Consider the following 20,557-nt stretch of genomic DNA (forward strand, 5'->3'; position numbering starts at 1 on the left):
CCAGTAGGAGGCATACAGGAGGCAGCTGATCTCTTATCATTGATGTTTATATCTCTCTATCTTTCTCCCTTCCTCTCTCTGAAATCAATAAAAACAATTTTTAAAAATTGGAGTTAAAAACAAACTAATGTCTAAATCACTTTGAATATTTAATATCAAAACATATTTTAATCTTCACATGATCCTTGATGTAATTCAAAGAGCTCCTAGTTTTGAAAAATACATGACTAACAGCTACAATGAAATTTGCAACACTCGTAAGTATTATTATTAATTTTAAAAGCTAATATTGAGTGGTGATCCTATGTCATCCAAAGTCAAGACTCCTTCCATCACCATTTATCCCCACTTTACTCTCTTCTACTTCCCCCACCCCCTTTCCCTCTGGTAATCAGCGAACTGTTGTCTGTGTCTACGAGATTTTTTATGGGTTTTTCTTAGGGGGGGAGGGGAACTTGCTTTAGCAGGTTTCCAGGATGTCAGGAAACTGAATAGAACTTCCAGCAGAATGGTCTTCACTCATTCCCCAGATCCAGAAAAGTAGGAAAAACTGGAATGTACTTGAGGGTCCTGCCCACACAAAATGAGCAGTTGTTTTGAAAAGGGTAAGTTTACACAAGAATTCCCATTTTGGAATGGGAATGGGTTACAAATATATACTACATACTTTGCTTTGTAGCCTACCACTCACAATTCAGAGAAACTTCCTCCTACTGGGGATTGTAACCACAGGAATATATACCTTAAAAATCTTTAGAAATAGAATTTATACTCGTGAACATGTAAAGTTATGTGTTAACTTGCCTAAAGCGAGACAGGGAGACACCAGGGTTTTCTAAGATGATATCTGAGTCTCTAACAGAATGATTTGTAAAGGTTTGCCCCCGACAGGTCTTTGAGGTGCACACTATCACTGCTTTTCAGGGCCTGGAGGCTCTCAGAACATGGCCAGACACCCCGTCTTGTGGTTCATCCTGCTAAGCGCCCTGATTGACAAGAGCCACGCCTGCTTCTGTGATCATTTCCCATGGACTGAGTGGTCCAGCTGCTCCAAAACCTGCAATACTGGAACCCAAACCAGATCCAGGTGGGTGTGAGCTGTGCAGCTCTGCTGTGTGCCCTGGGAAACCTCGAGGGCAGCCTTAGCAATATCCAAAAGGGCCACGCTAAGCAATGGGACAAAACAAGATGTCTCAAAGTAAGAACGCATGAACTTGGAAGGAGTTTGTGGTCTTTTCCACATAAGGTTGAATGGAAGTCTACTTTTATTCTCTCCATAATATCGAGGAGTTTCAAAGAAATTTAATTAAGAATCTGTGCAATATTTTCAGTTGACTATTTACTTAGAATCGCTACTCAAGCTTTTTATCCAATCAGCATATAACTGCTCACCACCAGTGAGTTAATTACAGAGAATTTTCTGCTCATTAAACAGTCTAACAGGAGCTCAACTGCACAGCGATGCTAGCTGCTACCTTGATTGTTGGCATATACAAGAAGCAAGAAAACTGGTAGTTTTTAGTAATTCACATGTAGTAATTCAGTCTTTTTACCAATTCAGACTACTTGTCCCAGTGGTTTTTTTAAAAATCTACTAGGTGTTTCTGTTCCCTGCAGATGCTCACATGACTTGAGGGAGATAACGCTTTTTAGAAACTTATTTTGGAAAACTCTTTTTTTGCATTTGTATGGTGTGAGTCTCATTAAAAATAACCCATTGGCTTCCACAATAAACCATCCACCAAGTATGTAAAAATAGATTTGTTTAGAATATTCTTCTACTGAAGAGTCCCTCAGTAGCTGTCTCACTGTCCACCTAGTAAAGTTCAACAATAAATCCCGTTCTTCCCAACTGGGCTCTTCTCAGGCCTGTGTCACGGGCTCCCCCACCTGTCCTCTCTGCACGGCCCTTCCCTCCACATGCTCTTCCCTTAGTTGCTGGGAGAATTCACATGAGCTTTTCAAGATGTATCTCTCCTGTCACTTCCTCTTTGACTGATTGGCCCCACACCTCTCTGATTCCACCTTGATCACTGTACTTATTACATTGAGATCTTTTAAGCAATTTTCAGGAACTTTCTCTTTTCCTTTCTTTCCCAATCAGTCTCTTCCAGGAATCCCATCAGGGCCAGCTTCACAGTGAGTGACCTAACACTTAAAAGGACTTCATGCTTGGCTTAATGCTCTATCACCACTGTTTTAAATTCTTAATTTTTTAATAAGAGCAGTCTCCTCCACCCTTTTTTATTCTGCCCCGGGCCCCATAAATGATGTACCTGGTCCTGAGTTCCATGAAGTGGTAAGAACTGTACGTATGCCAACGTACCTGATTTTTCATGAAAACCTTCTTTCCTTCTATTCACTGTAGTCAATTCTCAGTGATATTTTTCTTATTGGGCTGGAGCCACTGTGATTATACCCATTCGAAGCAGGTTTTTTTCTCACTATTACAGGCAAGTAATAAAAAATGAATACTATCAGAAGAACTCCTGTGAGCAGCTTTGTACCTTCTGGGAGACCAGAGAGTGTAACTGGCAAGCTTGTCCGATCAACTGCCTCCTGGGGGATTATGGACCATGGTCAGACTGTGACCCCTGTGTCAAAAAGCAGGTGGGTGACACGTGGACATATTCGGGAAATCGGAATCACAATAAAACGACTCGGGTTCCCAAAGGCTCAACCATCACAGAAATGCTGAATTTCTTCAAATAAACTTTCCCACTTTCTATTGAGGAAAACATTTCATTGAGCAATTTTTAAGGGCCAGGAGGTTCATTTTACAACTTTCATTGTTGTGTGACCACCAAAAGGAAATTCTGGCCCCAGTACCCGTGTCACAACTGCCCAGTTCTGTCTGTGCCTTCTGAGAACACGGGGAGCAAAAGGAGGCTCTAGAAAATGAGGATTTCAGTCCAAGGTTTAAAATCAGACAGAAATCTGGAACATGAGCCAGAAGCCTGATTCCTTGCCTTTCCTCTTAATTGCCTCTCCCTATGGGAAAGTCCCTCCATTTGTTTACTGTTCCCGCTGCAATATTTACCCTCCACGAGCTTGTTCCTGTAAGGACATTGCCCGTGTGGACCCATCAGGACAGATGCTGAGCATTCACATGTTAGGGAAGAAAAAGAAACTCATCTGTGGAGCTCCCCCTATCTGAGCTGAACTGTTCTAGGTCCTTTCCATGCATCACCCTATTCAAACTTCACACCACATTGTGCTTTTCTCCCCGTGTTACAGATGAGGAAGTTGTGGCTCATTAGGAACTAAGTAATTTGCTCAAGAACACATCACTAATGGATATAGGATCTGCATTCTGAACTCAAACTTTTCTGATATCAAAGTCAGTACTTTTCAATGCTGTCATAATTCTGTCCTTCCCTGACTCTGTTCTACTCCTCACCATTTAAAATTGTTTAAAGTGTAGCCCAGCCAGTGTGGCTCAGTTGGTTGAATGCATGTCATGCTCAGGAGTTTGCCAGTTTGATTTCGGGTCAGGGCATATGCCCAGGTTGCAGGCTCAATCCCTAGTAGGGGGCTTGCAGGAGGCAGCTGATTGATGTTTCTATCTTTCTCTCTCCCTTCCTCTCTCTGAAATCAATAAAACATCTATATACTTTAAATCTTTTAAAGTGTAGAGAATGTGTCACCCTTGGTTTCCATGGTGACTTCCTTGTGCAAAAGAACCCCCAAATCCTTTCTCATTTATCACTCACGTCACCCTATCTTTGAGATATTGAAGGACTATTATTTATTTCCCGGAAGAATCTGCACTCAGGAGACACTCAGTAAATATTTGTGCATTGAATTTCTATTTAACTTAGAATCATGTGACTTTAGAGTTACAAGTCTTAGAAACCTTTTTGCCCACTTCCTCCTTTTAGGAAACTGGGGCCCAGAGACTTCCTGAAGGACACACAATTATGGAATAAGAAAAATCATTAGCTAATGGCAGCACCACTATAACAACAATCACTACTGTGATTGAGAAACCTAGATTTCTGAGATACATTTTGGCTTCAATCCTGCCTCATAGTTACTTAGCCTTCTCTCCTTTTCTTTCAGTTTAAGGTTAGATCTATTTTGCGCCCCAGTCAGTTTGGAGGACAAAAGTGTACGGAGCCCCTGGTGAATTTTCAACCATGCATTCCAACTAAACTCTGCAAAATCGAAGAGATTGACTGCAAGAATAAATTCCGTTGTGACAGTGGTAATGTACTTTTGGAAAATGTTCCTCCTCCACTAAAAATGACTTGACTAGCACAGAGTCATCCCAATTGACTCCAGTAAATGCTGTGATAGAGGAATCCCACCATATTTTAAGTATGGGGAGACGGAGGGGTTATGCTACCAATTACCAAGCTATTTACGTGTGAAGTTATTGCTCTCAAACTATAACCATCTTAACCACCTACCTGATTCATTTGCTTATCAAGTATTGATGCCCTGTTATAAAGCATGAGGAAGAAAAAGGAAGATGAGGGAAAGAGAAGGAGACAATACTTTTAAAAGTTAACTATTAATAAGCACAAATCTATAATCAGAATAAGCAATAGAAAAGGAGCAATAGATTTAAAAGATTTTCATATAGTTTATTACACCAAGGGTATTAATATTAAGATATGTCAGGAAGAGGGATGATTAGAGATGATGTGACAAATTTTCTGGGTGGTCCATTGATTGCCTCCAAAGGAAATTCCAAAAGAGGCAACTCAAAATGATTTAAACAATGGTAACATTCTCTCCAAGCCCAGTACTCATTCAGATTTATAAATTTGGTTAAGTTTCACTAGGTATAATCAAGCCTTGAATATACTACTTAATCTATGTATTGTCTTGCATAATTAATAGCTCTTCAACACTCACCATTTTTTAATAGTCTAGATCAGATTTCTGCAAACTATTTTCACTAAAATTCCAGATAGTAAATATCTTAGGCTTTGTAGGTCATAGGTCTATGTTGTAACTAATCAGCTCTGGAATCTTAGCATCAAAACTGCCATAGATATACCTATATAGACAAATGAGCATGGCTGTGTTCCAATAAAGTTTTATTTATGAAAACAAGCAGCAGGTCAGTTTTAGTCCAAGGGCCATAGTTCACTGACCTTTTATCTAAATCGTCCATTTGAAGTTAAATTTAGAGTTCAGATGAATACAATTTACACCATTTCTGTGTACTCTGGAATGCACTGGAAAGTAAAGTATTTATAACTAGATAGCAGATTTCAAATTCCATAGAAAATTGACCCCAGACCTTGGACCTAAGGTTTTTCTCCTTTTAATCCTTGCTTCCTGCCTTCAGCTTTGCCAGTCTTTTCCAAGTGTCAGACAGAAATGTTGGTGTCAGGGTTTTCCCTTTGTGCCCTGCTCCCAAACCTGGAATAAGAGGGTGGTATGTGAGTAGGTATATACACAGCATACCTATATGAATAAGGTCCTGTGAGCTATTGACAAAAGAGGGAATAGTAGAAAAATCTAAGCATTATATCCAGAATATTAAGATAAAGATTTTGAAGTGAAGTTTAATTATATGAAGCTTGAAGGAGAGTTTTCATAACAAATTACCAGAAAAAAACTCCTTTATTTAATAGATGATACATTCTATAAAATTTATTACAAAGAGCTGTCTTTAGGCCAAAAATATTCACAAGTTTAAGAGGTCTTTAAATACATCTATAGGCCACCAATTTATAATGAGTGATTTCAGGAAAGTTAGTGGTATTAGACATAGCTGATCACTAGTTCATCAGCAATATGGCCACAGCCATAGATAAAATCTAAAATATTGAAATGCATCTGCAATGGTTAGTAAGCAGCTACTTCCTGAGTGCCCCCTGTCCTGTTGTCCATATTCCTTCACAGGAAATCCTAGATTTTCCCAAGATTCAGCTATTCACTGGTTAATCCCTGGCATGGATTTGGTTGGCAACCATTTTGATTGGGTAGTGCCATGGCCTATTGGTTAAATATTCTACCAAAGATGCTATACTACTATGCTCTCCTAAAAACATCCACTAATGTCACTCTCAAAGAGAATAAAATGTTGGATGGATCATCTTTTGTCTGACTTAGGATGATATTTGGCCCTCAGCTATCAAAGAACTGTCTATCCTAAAGAGAGCTTCCTTCTTTTCTTTCCTCCCTCATAGTTTCTGTTCAGAGTCCTCCAGGAGTCCCCAAGACTAAGTGTATTCATTTAATGAGTCTTTGAGAATTACCCATGAGGCTAACCTTCGTGCACTGTGCCAACTCCTCTATCAAAGTCCTCATTTTAAGCATAGAAGACTAAAGAATTTGCAGCTGGTTATAAAAATAAGTAGAGGCCCGGCAGCGGTGGGGTCCCTCAGCCTGGCCTGCGCCCTCTCACAATCCAGGACCCCTTGGGGGATATCAGACTGATGGTTTCTGCCTGATGCCCTCAGGTCAGGCCAAGGGAACCCACTGGTGCATGAATCTGTGCACCGGGCCTCTAGTATGCATATAAGATCTTTGGTTAATCTCCTCCTGCCCTCCCTCTCTCGCCTTTCCTCTGAGATCCATCAGTCTGTTCCATGTTTCCATGCCTGTGTGTTAAGCATCTGCCCCCTGGTGGTCAGTGCACATCATAGCTACTGGTCAAATGGCCGAACGGTTGCTTAGGCTTTTTATCTATAATAATAAAAGGGTAATATGCTAATTAGACCAAACATCCTTCCAGACAAAGCAGGGGCTGGAGGGAAGCCAGCCTGGGTCCTGGGTGCCTGCAGGTGGCCATGGGGAAGCCAGCCTGTGTCCTGGGTGCCAGAGGAAAGCTGGTGCCAGCAGCCAGGGGAAGGAAGGCCTACTCTTGCATGAATTTCGTGCATCAGGTCTCTATAGATAGATATAGATATAGATATAGATATAGATATAGATATAGATATAGATATAGATATAGATATAGATATGTCATTGTAATAACAAAAATCAGTTCAAGTACATAGGAAAAACATGTACAATTTCTAAATGACTACATGGCTTCAGGTGTGAGTGTATATGTATTATGTATATGTTCTGGCTAATTGCTGACTTCTGCAAAGTCTGCACTATCCAAACTGCCCTTCATCTTTCCCACCCCTTCTTTAGTAGAGGATATACAGTGTGTGTGGCTTACAATATCTCTCCTCTGGTGCTTTCTACTCCATTGAGTTTTTGTGGCCTGAAACCATGTGACTTAGCTGTGTCTCATCAGAGCTATATCGCACCTGCCACTCATTCCTAAACATCACTCAAGGGACGTCCTATTGCTTTCATCCCTACCCTTGTTAATAGTCTTCTCCAATATCCCCAGAAGTACATATGGATAGAATTTCTTGTGTTCTAATAAATCTGGTACCCTGCTCACAACTAATGAGAACTGTATCCTGCATGTATAGCCCTACCTCAGTTCAATAAAATAGGATTTTTTTAGTGTAACCATATCAAAAATTAGCTTTTGCTCAAATTTGTAAGTACCAGGTTCAAAACATTAAAAAATATAATATTTGGGGGTTTTTCCTTTAGTAAAAACGTCTCTATTTAAAACTAAATTACCTACTCTGTTCTGCCCTAAAAATAAACAAACAAATAAAAAACTAGAAATGTGCTCTTTTAAAACCAGAGTATCTGTCAGGTTATATCCTGGGGTTAATACAAATTCTGTTCTCTCTATATTTTCACTCTTATATGATGCTGGGATGGGTAGCCATAATTCTTTATAATGTTAGTCTAGATATAATACAGGATTTTGAATAATCAAAGAAGGGCTTAATTACTTTCTAACATTCTACCTCCTTAGTGAAAGCTATTAACCAAAAGAGATGAAACTAAGTGCTTTCTGGGAAACTCTCCATTAATAAAAAAAAAATGTATTCAACAGAATACTCAATTTCCCCAAGCATTTCAGTGAGTCCAAATAGTCACACATAGCAATGGTGAGATGCTGATCACAACCTAGAATAGTTAACTAGGTAACCTTGAGTAAAACAATGCATTGTTGTCAGTGAGACTGTAGGACGCCAGTGCCCCTGGTTATAGGCAAGAGGGTGAGGGCAGGAGAGGGGCTGTGTATAAGGCATTTCAGTTTCTGTAATATATGCTTACAGAAATTGAAATGCCTTATGCACAAGGATCCTCATGAAATTCAGCAAGTTTAAAAGGAAAAGTAATTATTTAAGTACATGAAGCTTGTCCCATTTCCTAAACTCACTAATTTAACCTGCTACCGAATGCTATAGCACCTAGGCATTTAACTTGTCCAAACATAATTAGATTGAATAAATTATATGTAGTAAAGCAATTATATTATGTAGTTATATATGACTACATAATAAAAATATACTAATTATGTATAGTAAAATAATTACATAGTGTAAAATACACAGTTAGTAAGTGTGCAATTTTATTTTGATGAGTGTATACACACATGTACATGACCCCCAATCAAGATATAGAAAATATCCATAAACCTGAAGAAGTTTCTATTCTCCTCTTTCCAGTTAATTCCTATCCTTATTTTTCTTCTTTTTTTAGTTTTTTTTTTTCCTTTCCTTATTCTTGTATATCATATGAAGGAATCCCATGGCATCACTCTTGTGTGTCTGGCTTTGTTTGCTCAACAAATAAAATTTTGGAGATTCAGCCATGTTACCATACTTACGTGTGTGTGTGTGTGTGTGTGTGTGTGTGTGTGTGTGTGTGTGCACGTGCGTGTAATTAGTTTTTAACAATAAAACAGTGACCTTGAGTCTGCTATCCTTAGTCAGAACAAAATTCTAAACCTACAATTCATTTTCTGCTACAGAGCAGGATTTCTGTAGAAAGCTTACTGAAATGGGAATGGGATTCTAGATCTCATTTTCTTATTTAAGCCAATCAGCCCCATGGTGACTAAATAATCTATGGTGAATCTTTTAATCCTAAAAAGAAATGGGAGAAAATACAAGTTTATCATTCCATTCCCGTATGTTCCTAAATCTTTATTTAAAAATAATGAAAACTTAGGTGGGTACTTAGTGAATTATATAAATGTGTAACCACTATGCTGTATACTTAAAACTAATATAATATTAAATATCACTGTAATTGAAAATTTTTTTAAATTTAAAGGAGTAAAACATGATCTTGGATGAGTTCTTGTTAGAAAACCTGCTGTTAACTTTTTCTTGAGGTTTAAATCACTAGCGTTTCAGATTAATAAATACCTTAAATAATCAATTGTGGTCAATGTTGTTCGCTTTCCTTGATAGGTCGTTGTATTGCCAGCAAATTAGAATGCAATGGAGAAAATGACTGTGGAGACAACTCAGATGAAAGGGATTGTGGGAGAAAAAAATCTGTATGCTCACGGAAGTACAACCCCATCCCTAATGTAAACAGGATGAGCACTGGGTATGTAACATCTTTTTATCATTTGGGGGAATAACAGCGTCTCAGAACTGAGTTGGAAGCAGCAATGAAGTAATGATACACCTTGTCTGCTTCCTCATTCACCTCTTTCTACTCTTACCAGCCCTGCCTCTGGCACTTGGCCACCATACTCGGGCAGCATGTGGCCATGATCCTCACTCCTAGGGAATGAAATTATTTAGCATTTTCACATTTACCTTGTACCAGGCAATGTTATGGGCCCTTCATACTTGTTTGTTTTCATTCTCATACATCCTTTCGACAGTTCTGGAGCGGATCAGGGCAAACTGGTGGGAGGCCAACCAAGCTGGGTGGTGCCTGGGTGGATTTTTGGTGCTAGGTCTTGAGTGAGTGAGTAACCACTAAGAAATGCCAGGAGCAAATGGAGAATGAGGGTATCAGAAGAGTATGCCTATGACTGTGTTGAAAGTTGGAATACTAGAGAATTAAAACCAGTTTTCAAGGGTTATAGTCAAGCCCTGAGTCAATAATAGGAGACCAAGCCAGAGGAAAGGGCTTAGCCAAACATAGGAAAAAGGGGTGATAAAAACAATGGTGGGGAAAAGTTAAGAGAGTTAGAGGTTAAATGAGCATGGCTAGGGTGTCCAAAACTTTTCTCACATAAACTATATGATGCATGGGCAGGCCAGTACAGTTTAAAGGCCAAAGGTCAGACCTGCATTAACAGGTGGTTCGTGTTCAAGTAATGAGATCATTAGAGGTTTGGCAAGGGATTCTAAATTCATTACACTGAGCCAATGACTTAGAAAACTTTAGAAAATGTAAGTGAAGTCAGTGGAAAGAGAAGAACTGAGCCTTAGTTGGAAGTGTAAGAAAACTCAGTACAGCCCTGACTGGTTTGGCTCAATGGCTAGAGCGTCGGCCTGCGGACTGAAAGGTCCCAGGTTCGATTCCGGTCAAGGGCAGGTACCTTGGTTGCAGGCACATCCCCAGTGGGAGGTGTGCAGGAGGCAGTTGATCGGTGTTTCTCTCTCATTGATGTTTCTAACTCTCTATTCCTCTCCATTCCTCTCTGTAAAATATCAATAAAATATATATAGTTTTTTAAAAAAAGAAAACTAAGTACAGATAATCTCCTGTTCCCATAATAAAGAAATCTCCCTTCAATTTTTTGGCCAGAAGGCAAATAGTTTGCTATAGACTTTTATTGCTTTGTATTGGACTTTTTTTTTTTAAGTTTTCACTTACACTGCCAGACTTACATAATATGAAGCCTTGAGGCATCAAAGACAAACAGCAGCCACTGCAAATACAACCTCATTTGATTAGAGTGGATACCAGAAGCTATAGAGCCAGAATCAAGGACAGCAGTGAAATGGAACGGCCATTAGCTTGGAAGTCAGGGAGCCAGGTGCAGGACCGCGTTCTGCACTAACTCGCTGCACCATAGCCAAGTTATTGAACGTCTCTCGGCGGTGGTTTCCTCACTGGTGTGTCCAATGACTACAGGCTTTTCTGAGGTTCTGTCCTAAGAATTTCTAACTTGATTTCAATGAGAGCGTTTCAACAGCATCTTCTTATCAATGTGCAGAAATGGTTTCCTTTTCATTTTTCCTCTCCCTGGGAGAAAAACCTCAGCCAAAACTCCCACTGAGTAATCATGTTTTCTAATGTTCTGATTGATGAAGGGTGACATTCCAGTCTCATCTCTGGCTCAGTTGGTCTTGATCTAGAGTGCAGATGGGGAGGACCACACACTATGTGTACTTTGACAGAAGGCCTATGTGGCCTCTGCCAAGCACAGCTGCTGTCCTAAGGATTCTCAGAAATGAGCAAAACCTGCTGGCTTAGGACAGCCAGTCCTCTCCCACTCCCCAAGAACTGAGAGTTTTGAGAGCTGCTTATTGGAATCTCTTTCTGCTGGCCTGAGAATCTCTGCCCCCTCTCTCACACATTTCTCCCCACAAAAAGTAGCTTCCTGGATGCCTGTACCTCTTTTTAAATGGCATCTCCCCAAGGAAGAATTTAGCAAGACAGAACAACATTCTTTCATTGTTAACATCAGTCATCAGGTCTTAAACCTGAAGCAAGAGTCAGGCAATATTATCATGCTGTTTATTTTTTTCACAGGTTCAGCCAAGGCACAAATACACACACACATGCATACACACACACACACACATGCACGTACAAGCATATATACATAATTTTAAAATAAATATTAAAAGTTACAAAATATTACACACTAATCCAAATAAGATAAAATTCCTTTAAAAACCTACAATATAAAAAAACCGTGATATATTTGAAAGACCAGAATACTTAAAGTCAATTTAAATACCACAGAGGGGAGGAGAAAGGATAGGGCTGAAAATGGCTGCACAGTTGACTTAACTCATAAAAGGTTTCTCAAGCCTGAGGGAGTCACCTCTGTGGAAGTCCTATCTTCAGGCTCTCAGCAAGCAGCTACCCTCTTCAGAGCTTCCTCATGACCTAGGAGCCACTTTTGTTAAGCCCTTTGTTTGTGACAAATTTACAAGTACATAGCATAAGGCAGTGTAAGGTGAGCAGTTCCTTCTTCCTCATTGATCCCTCTTAAGTCAGAAAACAAAAATGAGTGAGTCTGAAACACCTGTGTTTGTCATGCTAACTTGAGTAGTTTGGAAACTTCTTCCCAGACCAGCTCCTCATACTTCCTCCCTCAAGTACCCATTTTGATAGAACTTCAAATATGAATGAGGGCACACCTCAAAATGTGCTCACAGCTATTGGGGTATGAGAAGCCATAGGAACCACTCCCTTTTTTTAACAACTTCAGTGAGCTGTAACTCATGTACCAGCCCTCCTCCTGTGTACCTGCTTTACTCTCACACCACTACCACACTCACACTTCTGACACCAGATGTGTGGGCGCTCTCCCCCATGAAGCAATTCTCTGTGACACCAGTTGGGTGTCCTACAATTTAATTCAATTATGACACTAGCTACCTGGATTTAGTGCCGATGCCACAGGTTAAGGACTCAGTCCCACAAGACTGCCCCCTTCTTCCCATGCCACTTTACCTATGCTTCTGATACATTGAAGGTTCCCACTGACCCACTCCTTGGGTTTGATTAATTTGCTGGAGGGGCTTGCAGAACCCAGGAAAACAATCTACTTACTGTTTACCAACTTATTATAAGCACACATCTTAAAAGATGCAGATGAATATCCAATTGGGTGTCATGAGTAGAGCAAGGGGTGTGGGAAGGGGCTCTGAGCTCTCATGCCCTGTCTGGGTGCACCACTCTACCTGCACCTCCATGTTTTCACCAAAATGGGAGCTCTCTGAACCCTATCCTTTGGGGAGTTTTTGTGGAAAGCTTCATCATGTAGGAATGATTGATCCTTAACTCCATTCCCAGCCCCGCTCCTCTCTCTGGAGAATGAAAGATGAAGCTGAAAATGCTAAGTTTCTAATAAAGGTTTGATTTTTTTGGTTACCAGTCCCCATCCAGGTGCCCACCAAGAGTTACCCGGTTAGAAAAAAAAAAAGACACTGCACGAATAGATACTAGAATTGTTGGGGTGATCACTTTGTAAGTTTTATAAATGCCGAATCACTATGTTGTATGCCTGAAACTAATATAATATTGTATGTCAACTGTAATTGAAACATAAATATTGAAATAAGAAAAAAAGTAAAAAAAACACCTCTATCACCCAGGAAATGCCAAGGGATTTAGGAACCCTGGGTTATAATCAGGGGTCAAAGACTAAATACTAGAACAAAAGATGCTTGTAGTGCTCTTATCACTTAGGAGATTACAAGGGCTTTGGAGCCCTGTGCCAGGAATCAGGGACAAAGACCATTATATATTTTTTCTATTATTTCACCATATGTAATCCATCAATACCAAACTTTTTGACACAAAACTCCTTCTTTTCCCACAAAACACATATTAATATCTATAAGAATTTGGAAAACTATTAGCACCTTGGATGACTTTTTCATCTCCCAGAAAACAATATCTTAAATACTTGATTTGTACTAAACTAACTAATCTCTATGTTTCAATTTCCTCATTTGTAAAATGGTTATAATAATTATATCTATATCACGTGCTTATCATAAGTATTAAATAAATATAATATTAAATGTAGATCAAATAGTGCTTGACTTATAGTATATAATATGCAAGCATTTGTTAAATAAATTGTATATATTATTGCTTGATAAAACAATGTTACTAGAATTCTGTTAAAATATTGCTATTACTATTTTAGTATTAACTCTCTATAAGAATTCCTTTACTATATCCTTCTGAAAGAAGTGGGCCTAGACTGGCATTAGTTATATAATCATTTATCTCATAATCGGCTTCCAAAATTTGTGCTGGTTTCCTAAGTCATGAAATAATTATCAACCCGAATTTTATTTCATGTTGAAAGCCCAAGACAACTATGTGAGTGGAATAAGGAAACCCTGACAGAACCCGAGGGGCTGAGTCTTGGTTTCTAGCCCTTTCTGGATGTTTCACCACAGACTAGAAAAAAATGGGCTTTCCTCCAAGTCATTTGTCATAAGTCAAAAATGTCCATGAGAGGTATTTCTTTCATATCAGTAAGGTAAATTTTCAAGATTGCTCTGCATCTATTGAATTCTTGAAAACTACTTTATTTCTAGGTTTAATTTTCTGGCAGGAGAGCCCAGAGGAGAAGTCCTCGATAACTCTTTCACTGGAGGAATATGTAAAACTGTCAAAAGCATTAAAGCAAGTAATCCTTACCGGGTTCCAGCCAATCTGGAAAATGTCAACTTTGAGGTATGACAGCCTATCACAGTGGCAGGCCAGTGCCAATGGTGATTTAAACTAAATTCCCAATGAAAGATTAGTGATGAATGAAGGGACAGAATGAAAAGGTAATGAACATTTTTAATGACCTGTTAGGTGTTAGTGTTTAATCCTTCCACAACCCAGTAAGGTCAGTGTTATTATCATCAATTTACAGATTTAAAAAAAAAAAACTAAGATAATTAATTTGCCCAAAGTCAAACAGCTAGTAAGTAGCAGATTAGAGATTTGATCCCAGGTTTCCCAAACACCAAAGTTCATGCTGTCCTCAGCAAACATACAGCTGTAACATATCCCCACAAAGAAAAATGGCGATTTATTCAGAATTTTCTCTACCATAGTTCTCTCCCTCCAGTAACCACAAAATTTAGACATAAAAGAGTGACTGCCTCCTAAAAAATCAAATAATCCTAAGTATAATAGAGGTGGATCTGCCCCTTTTCTTTCGATGTTATTAGTTGGTTTGGTTTTCTATGTGTTTCCCTAAGTGGTAATGAACATCATACTACATATTCCCAGAATCTGGCCCAGTACCTTACACATGATAAGTGCCCCATACTTGTTAAACAAAATAATCTATTTCTTTTAATTTATGACTTGAGGCCCTGTGCACAAATTTGTGCACCAGTGGGGTCCCTTGGCCTGGCCTGCGGGATAGGGCCAAAATCGGCTCTCCAACATCTCCTGAGGGTTCCCAGATTGTGAGAGGGCACAAGCCAGGGTGAGGGACCCCACTGGTGCATGATTGGGGCCAGGGAGGGACTTGGGAGGTTGGCCAGCAGGGGAGGGACTGTGGGAGGGCTCCAGGGCATGTCCTGCTTGCTCATCTTGCTCAGTCCTGATCGGCCAGACCACAGCAGCAAGCTAACCTACTGGTCAGAGCATCTGCCTCCTGGTGGTCAGTGCATGTCATTGTGACTGGTCGACTGTCTGCCCCCTGGTGGTCAGTGCACATCATAGCGAGTGGTTGAGCGGCCTTAGCATGTCATTAGCATATTACACTTTGATTGGTTGAATGGCTGACCCGACGACCAGACACTTAGCATATTAGGCTTTTATTATATAGGATAAGTGAAACAGAAAAGACGTTGTTTTAATGGTAACATCCACTTTCTTGGAGCTGTGCAGCAAGTAAAAGGCAGAGCAAATTAGAATCCTGGTTCCTGCTTCAATGCTACCTATATTAGATGAGACCTTGATGGTTATATCAAGAAAGACTTTAACAGCCTGGCCAGTGTTGCTCAGTGGTTAAGTGTCGACCTAGGAACCAAGAGGTCATGGTTCAATTCCTGGTCAGAGCTCCATCCCCAGTAGGGGGCATGCAAGAGACAGCCAATCAATGATTCTCTCTCATCATTAATGTTTCTCTCTCCCTCTCCCTTCCTTTCTCTGAAATCAACAAAATCATATTTAAAAATAAATCAGAATTTAGTTAACATCTTTTCCTGGGAAAATGTGGAAAAATGAAGTTTATCAGAGCCTACCAGCTGTTCCTCACACACCACTAAAAGAACTCATCTTCCTCCTTCCAAAAGTTGCCTTGGCTTTCTACATTCCCTTCTATATTCCCTTTCCCAGAACAGCATTCCTGTTCTTCCCCCACCCTCCCAGCTGCTTGGTCAACAATTTCTGTTGACTTACATCCTAAATATCTTTTCAATCCACCAGTTTCCCTCTACCCAACCACCACTCCCCTAGACCTGGCCATTATCCTGTCCCACTAGGCTTATTACAATAGTTTTTAAACCACTCTCCTTGCCTCCACTTTAGTTAACTATAGTTCATATGATCTTGGCAAAACACAAATGTGATGGTAACACTCCCAATTTTTCATTCATTCGGTTAATATTTTTAAAGATCTCATATGCAAAAGCTTGCCTTTAGAATCCAATCCCAGTATTTTAGCAGGGCCTACAAGACCTGGCTGTTTCCCAGTTCCATCTAATTTTTCAGCACTGCTTGTCTGTGAGCCGACCCTCCTACCAAGCTAATGAATGTGGTCAGATTTTCTCTGAACTTCTGCCAGGATACCCACACCCCCTTCCTTACCTGACAATATCTTTTTCTTTAAGCTGACACATCTTTTCTTGTGTGAGAGCTAGTTCATGAAATAAAATATTTGTGATCTAAGTTTTTTAGAGGAATGGTGCAGAAATGTCAGCAACTATAGCTAAATATGATTGCATTGCTTCAGCGTTAAGAGCTTTATTCCTGGACATTTTATTTTTTTATTTTAATATATTTTATTGATTTTCTTACAGAGAGGAAGGGAAAGGGATAGAGAGTTAGAAACATCAATGAGAGAGAAACATTGATCAGCTGCCTCCTGCACACCCCCTACTGGGGCTGTGCCCACAACCAAGGTACATGCCCTTGACCAGAATAGAACCTGAGACCCTTCAGTCCGCAGGCCGATGCTCTATCCACTGAGCCAAACCGGTTAGGGCTATTCCTGGACATTTTAAATGCTAAGTGGTGTGCAATGCAATAGCTGAAAGTAACATTGAACTTTTGACTATATTTTACTGTTGAGCAAGACCTTTTTGCAGCAGAGTTATTTTATCTTTGCTTGACTAATTGTGCAACCTATTTAATTGTGACATATGGTTTGCCTCACAGTGTATCTGAATACTGAATATTTTAAAACAAGAAAAAATTTTTCCATTGCAAACCAGACAAGCATCTTTCACATAAACAAGTACTCTTCAATTTGCTTTGCAACCTTTTTTTAAAAAATTTATCTATTATTCTCTTCTTACTGGTATAACCATAACAAATACATAACTATCTTTAAAATCACGTCCATAAGAGATTAACCAAAGGACTTGCATGCATGCATATAAGCATAACCCATGGACACAGACAGTTGGGGGTGAGGGCATGTGTTGGGGGATGGGAGCAGCTGGGGAAAGGACAATGGGGGGAAAAGGAAACGTATGTAATACTTTAAACAATAAAGAATAAATAAATAAATAAATAAATAAATAAATAAATAAAAAATAAATAAATAAAATCAGCTCCACTAGCTTTTTCCCTTCTTCTCCCACCAAGCTAGTGAAGACTGATAACCACCCACCAGGCAGAACCAATTGATCATTTGTCCTCTGCCTTGCAGACATGGCCAGAAGAGTGCTGATGCCCAACTCTGAATAAGGCTAAAAGAGATGGGGATGATTCCAGAGCATGATCACACAGGACCTGCCCTCTCCTTTTCTAGGCCTTAATATTCTGAAAGATATCTGAAATTAGATTGCAAAATACATCAAATTCATAGGCAGAATAAAAATAGTCCTCGTTGCTTATTAGCCCATTACATCTCAGTTTGAGACTCATTTCCGTAAGCTAGACTTTCCTGGTATTATCTCTCTGGATTTTATAGTTATTTGTGACAATTCCCTAGGCCGCACAATGCTTCATATATTGAATTAAGTATTTGTGATGGTCTTTCTCCCTAACTAAACTACTGACTCCCTGCGGGCAGGAGCTAATATATTCCATGTTCTCTAACAAAATGAGTCCTCAATAAAGGTTCATTGAATGCATAAATGAGTGATCATTGCATTAGATCTTTACAAGTAGCTCCAGCATTTCTTAAATTCTATTATATTTCATATGGACTTTTCTCCAGGTGGAAATTAAAGAAGATGATTTGAAAACAGAGTTCTATACTGATTTAACACCTATTGGAAAGAACAAAGATCAAAAAATCTCAGCTTCGACCAAAGACGAGCGTGGTGTTCATGTGCCAATTTTTTATTCCTCAACGAAAAGTCAGTCCTCCACCCAAAATTCTGCTTTCAAGGAAGCCATTCAATCTTCCCACAAAAAGGTAAAATAATGGTTCCTGGTCTTTTTGTTCTTTACTGAAAATTAATGCCAATTCCAACAATCATGCGACAAGAAGGGGGGAGCTATCCAATCAGTAGGATGTCTAACTCATATTCAAATAGCTTTAGTGTTTTTTCATGGTTGTTTTATCCCCTTCAAAAATTATAGAGGCCATATGTATAATGATGCTTCCTTTTTGCCTGTGTTTGGCTATGTTTATGGTTATATTTTTGGTCTTATTTGTTTAAGTGTATGTATTTCTTACAAACCACATGTCACAGAACTTTGCTTTTTTGAATATAATCTGGTGGTCTCAGGCTTTTGCTGGGGAAATTCAGCCAACTTACATTTAGTGTTCTCACTGAGATACTTGCTCGCTTTCCCCCCATTTTTAATTTTTCTTATTCGTTTCTATTGGCTGCTGTTTCCTGTTTCCTCTGCCATCTTTGTCACAATTGCGCTCATTGTCTGTTTCAAAGTCATAATGCTGTTCATACTGAGTTTTCTTAGTAAGAGTTAGTGCTTTTCCAATTTGCTTCACAAAAAAGATCTCACCGAATGTTGAACTAGAACGTATGTGGTTAATAACTCACTGTCACGTCGTCTTTTGGCCTATGACAGCCAATTCAAGCCACCGGGACTGACGAATGCACTGACAGGTGGAGCGCCCTGGAGGTGCTCGTGCTCAGCTGAATTACCAGTTTCACTTGTATTTCCCACGATGTAGTTCTTAAAGCTGCCTGGAAATTTTGAACCATTCCTTTCAGTGCCCAAATCTCAACAGGCATTTCAGATCTCCGGGGAGTGAGAACGCTCCTTAGTAAAAGCACAATGCCCCTCCTACTTTCAAAAGCCAGATTCTATGACAAAAATCAGGTTTTTAACTTAAAAAATGGAATTAATGCACCTACAAAATGGAAGCTCCACAAAGGCAGGACCTTGACCTTGTTCACTTCCGTGGTCTTAGCGCCGGAGGCAAGAAGGTAGAGAGCGGGGAGGAAAAGGGAAAGGAAGTGGGGAAGGGGATGATGACTCCTTTTCAATCCTTGGGATTATTGTTTTTCTGTTGTGTTAGCAGTCATTGTGTGCCATAATTATAGCACACAGGAAGATAGCTGTTTAATAATTTACGGTTATTATGAAGTTCTTTTGCTAAAATATACTCTTCTTTCTGCGTTGTTGTTTTTTATTTTGTTTGTTTGTTTTGCTCAAACACTACAATTTGGTAAAAGTGGGAAATTACATAAAGTGTATAAAAATGTTTAAAAAGAGCAGTTACATGGATACACTTATAAAACTCAGTGGCTGTATAGAAGAACAATGTAATGGAATGAGGTTTGGAGTATAATAACTAACCACCTAATTCTAAACCAACCCGACATAACAAGAAATGATTTTTTTTAAAAAACCTTCTTACAAAATTTTTTGCTTATGGGTGGAGGAGAGAGAATAAAGATAATTTGTGTTAATCTTGCCTCTTAGCGATTTGGAATCAGAGCATTTGGGTTGGTGTTATGCTGAAGGGTGTGAAAAGTCACAGTGCACAGCCCTCATCTGTGCACCAGAAGACATTTCGTGGGTAACTGAGGCGTGGAGACTTTAAAAGCTTGTTCCCAGTTAGTGACAAAGCTGGGACTTGAGTCTCAGTTGCATAACTTGCAATTGAAAATTCGTTGCATAATCCTTTTTCAATTATTTGCACTGGCAAGGCTTTCTAAATAAAAACTCAGTAGGGATGCAGCCATGATTGACGATCAAGAGAAAAAGATTTGCTTTTCTGAGAACTGATCTCTCTTTGGTAGGGAACATAAGCCTCAGTCACATGGTGTACATCATTGAGATCATCTCTTTTAGCGCTTTCAACATCTCAGGAAAAGGAACTGGACAATAAAGCGACAATTATAATTGTGCGTGTGAGAACAGGCAATAGCGAGTTAAAATTGTTGTGATAGTAGATTGAAATGAAGCGAATGATAAATAGATGACAGTTAAGTGCTTGATACCTAAAGACAAGCTTTCATTATGTTTAATCATCTTTCCTTTTCACTCTTTTCTCCTCTTCCATTTAGGATTCCAGTTTTATTAGGATCCATATGGTTATAAAAGTCTTAAACTTCACAATGAAAAGTAAAGACCTGCAGCTTTCAAATGTGTTTTTAGAAGCCCTTAACCAACTGCCTCTGGACTACAACTATGCTCTGTACAGCCGGATATTTGAGAACTTTGGGACTCACTACTTCACCTCTGGCTCCCTAGGAGGCGTGTATGACCTCCTCTACCAGTACAGCCGTGAGGAACTGAAGAACTCAGGTATGCTTACCTCGGCCGCCCTTTTCATTAGCTGATCTGGTCACAGGTGATGTCTTTTTCTCTTATTGTATCATTTTAATTCTTTTCTATTAACCTTAATTAGACCCTCCTTTATTTTCAAAATAATATGAAGAACAACCAAAAGTACAAAGTCAAGGAAATAAAACAAAAATAGTAAATTAGGACCAACAAAGAAGGAAAAATAAATATGTGTAAC

The 20,557-nt window shown here is 39.3% G+C and overlaps 1 protein-coding gene across 1 annotated transcript in view; it reads left to right on the forward strand.

The window, feature by feature from the left end:
• Positions 1–944: 944 nt before the first annotated feature.
• Positions 945–20,557, forward strand: part of C6 (complement C6) — a 42,154-nt gene continuing 22,541 nt past the window's right edge. The window contains exons 1-7 of the mRNA XM_028131284.2: positions 945–1,087; positions 2,454–2,610; positions 4,063–4,207; positions 9,246–9,387; positions 14,034–14,172; positions 17,831–18,031; positions 20,100–20,340. Coding sequence (XP_027987085.2) covers positions 945–1,087; positions 2,454–2,610; positions 4,063–4,207; positions 9,246–9,387; positions 14,034–14,172; positions 17,831–18,031; positions 20,100–20,340 — 1,168 coding nt within the window. The remainder of the gene's footprint in view (positions 1,088–2,453; positions 2,611–4,062; positions 4,208–9,245; positions 9,388–14,033; positions 14,173–17,830; positions 18,032–20,099; positions 20,341–20,557) is intronic.

This window comes from Eptesicus fuscus, chromosome 4, assembly GCF_027574615.1.
Source record: "Eptesicus fuscus isolate TK198812 chromosome 4, DD_ASM_mEF_20220401, whole genome shotgun sequence".
In the NCBI taxonomy this organism is placed as follows: Eukaryota; Metazoa; Chordata; class Mammalia; order Chiroptera; family Vespertilionidae; genus Eptesicus; species Eptesicus fuscus.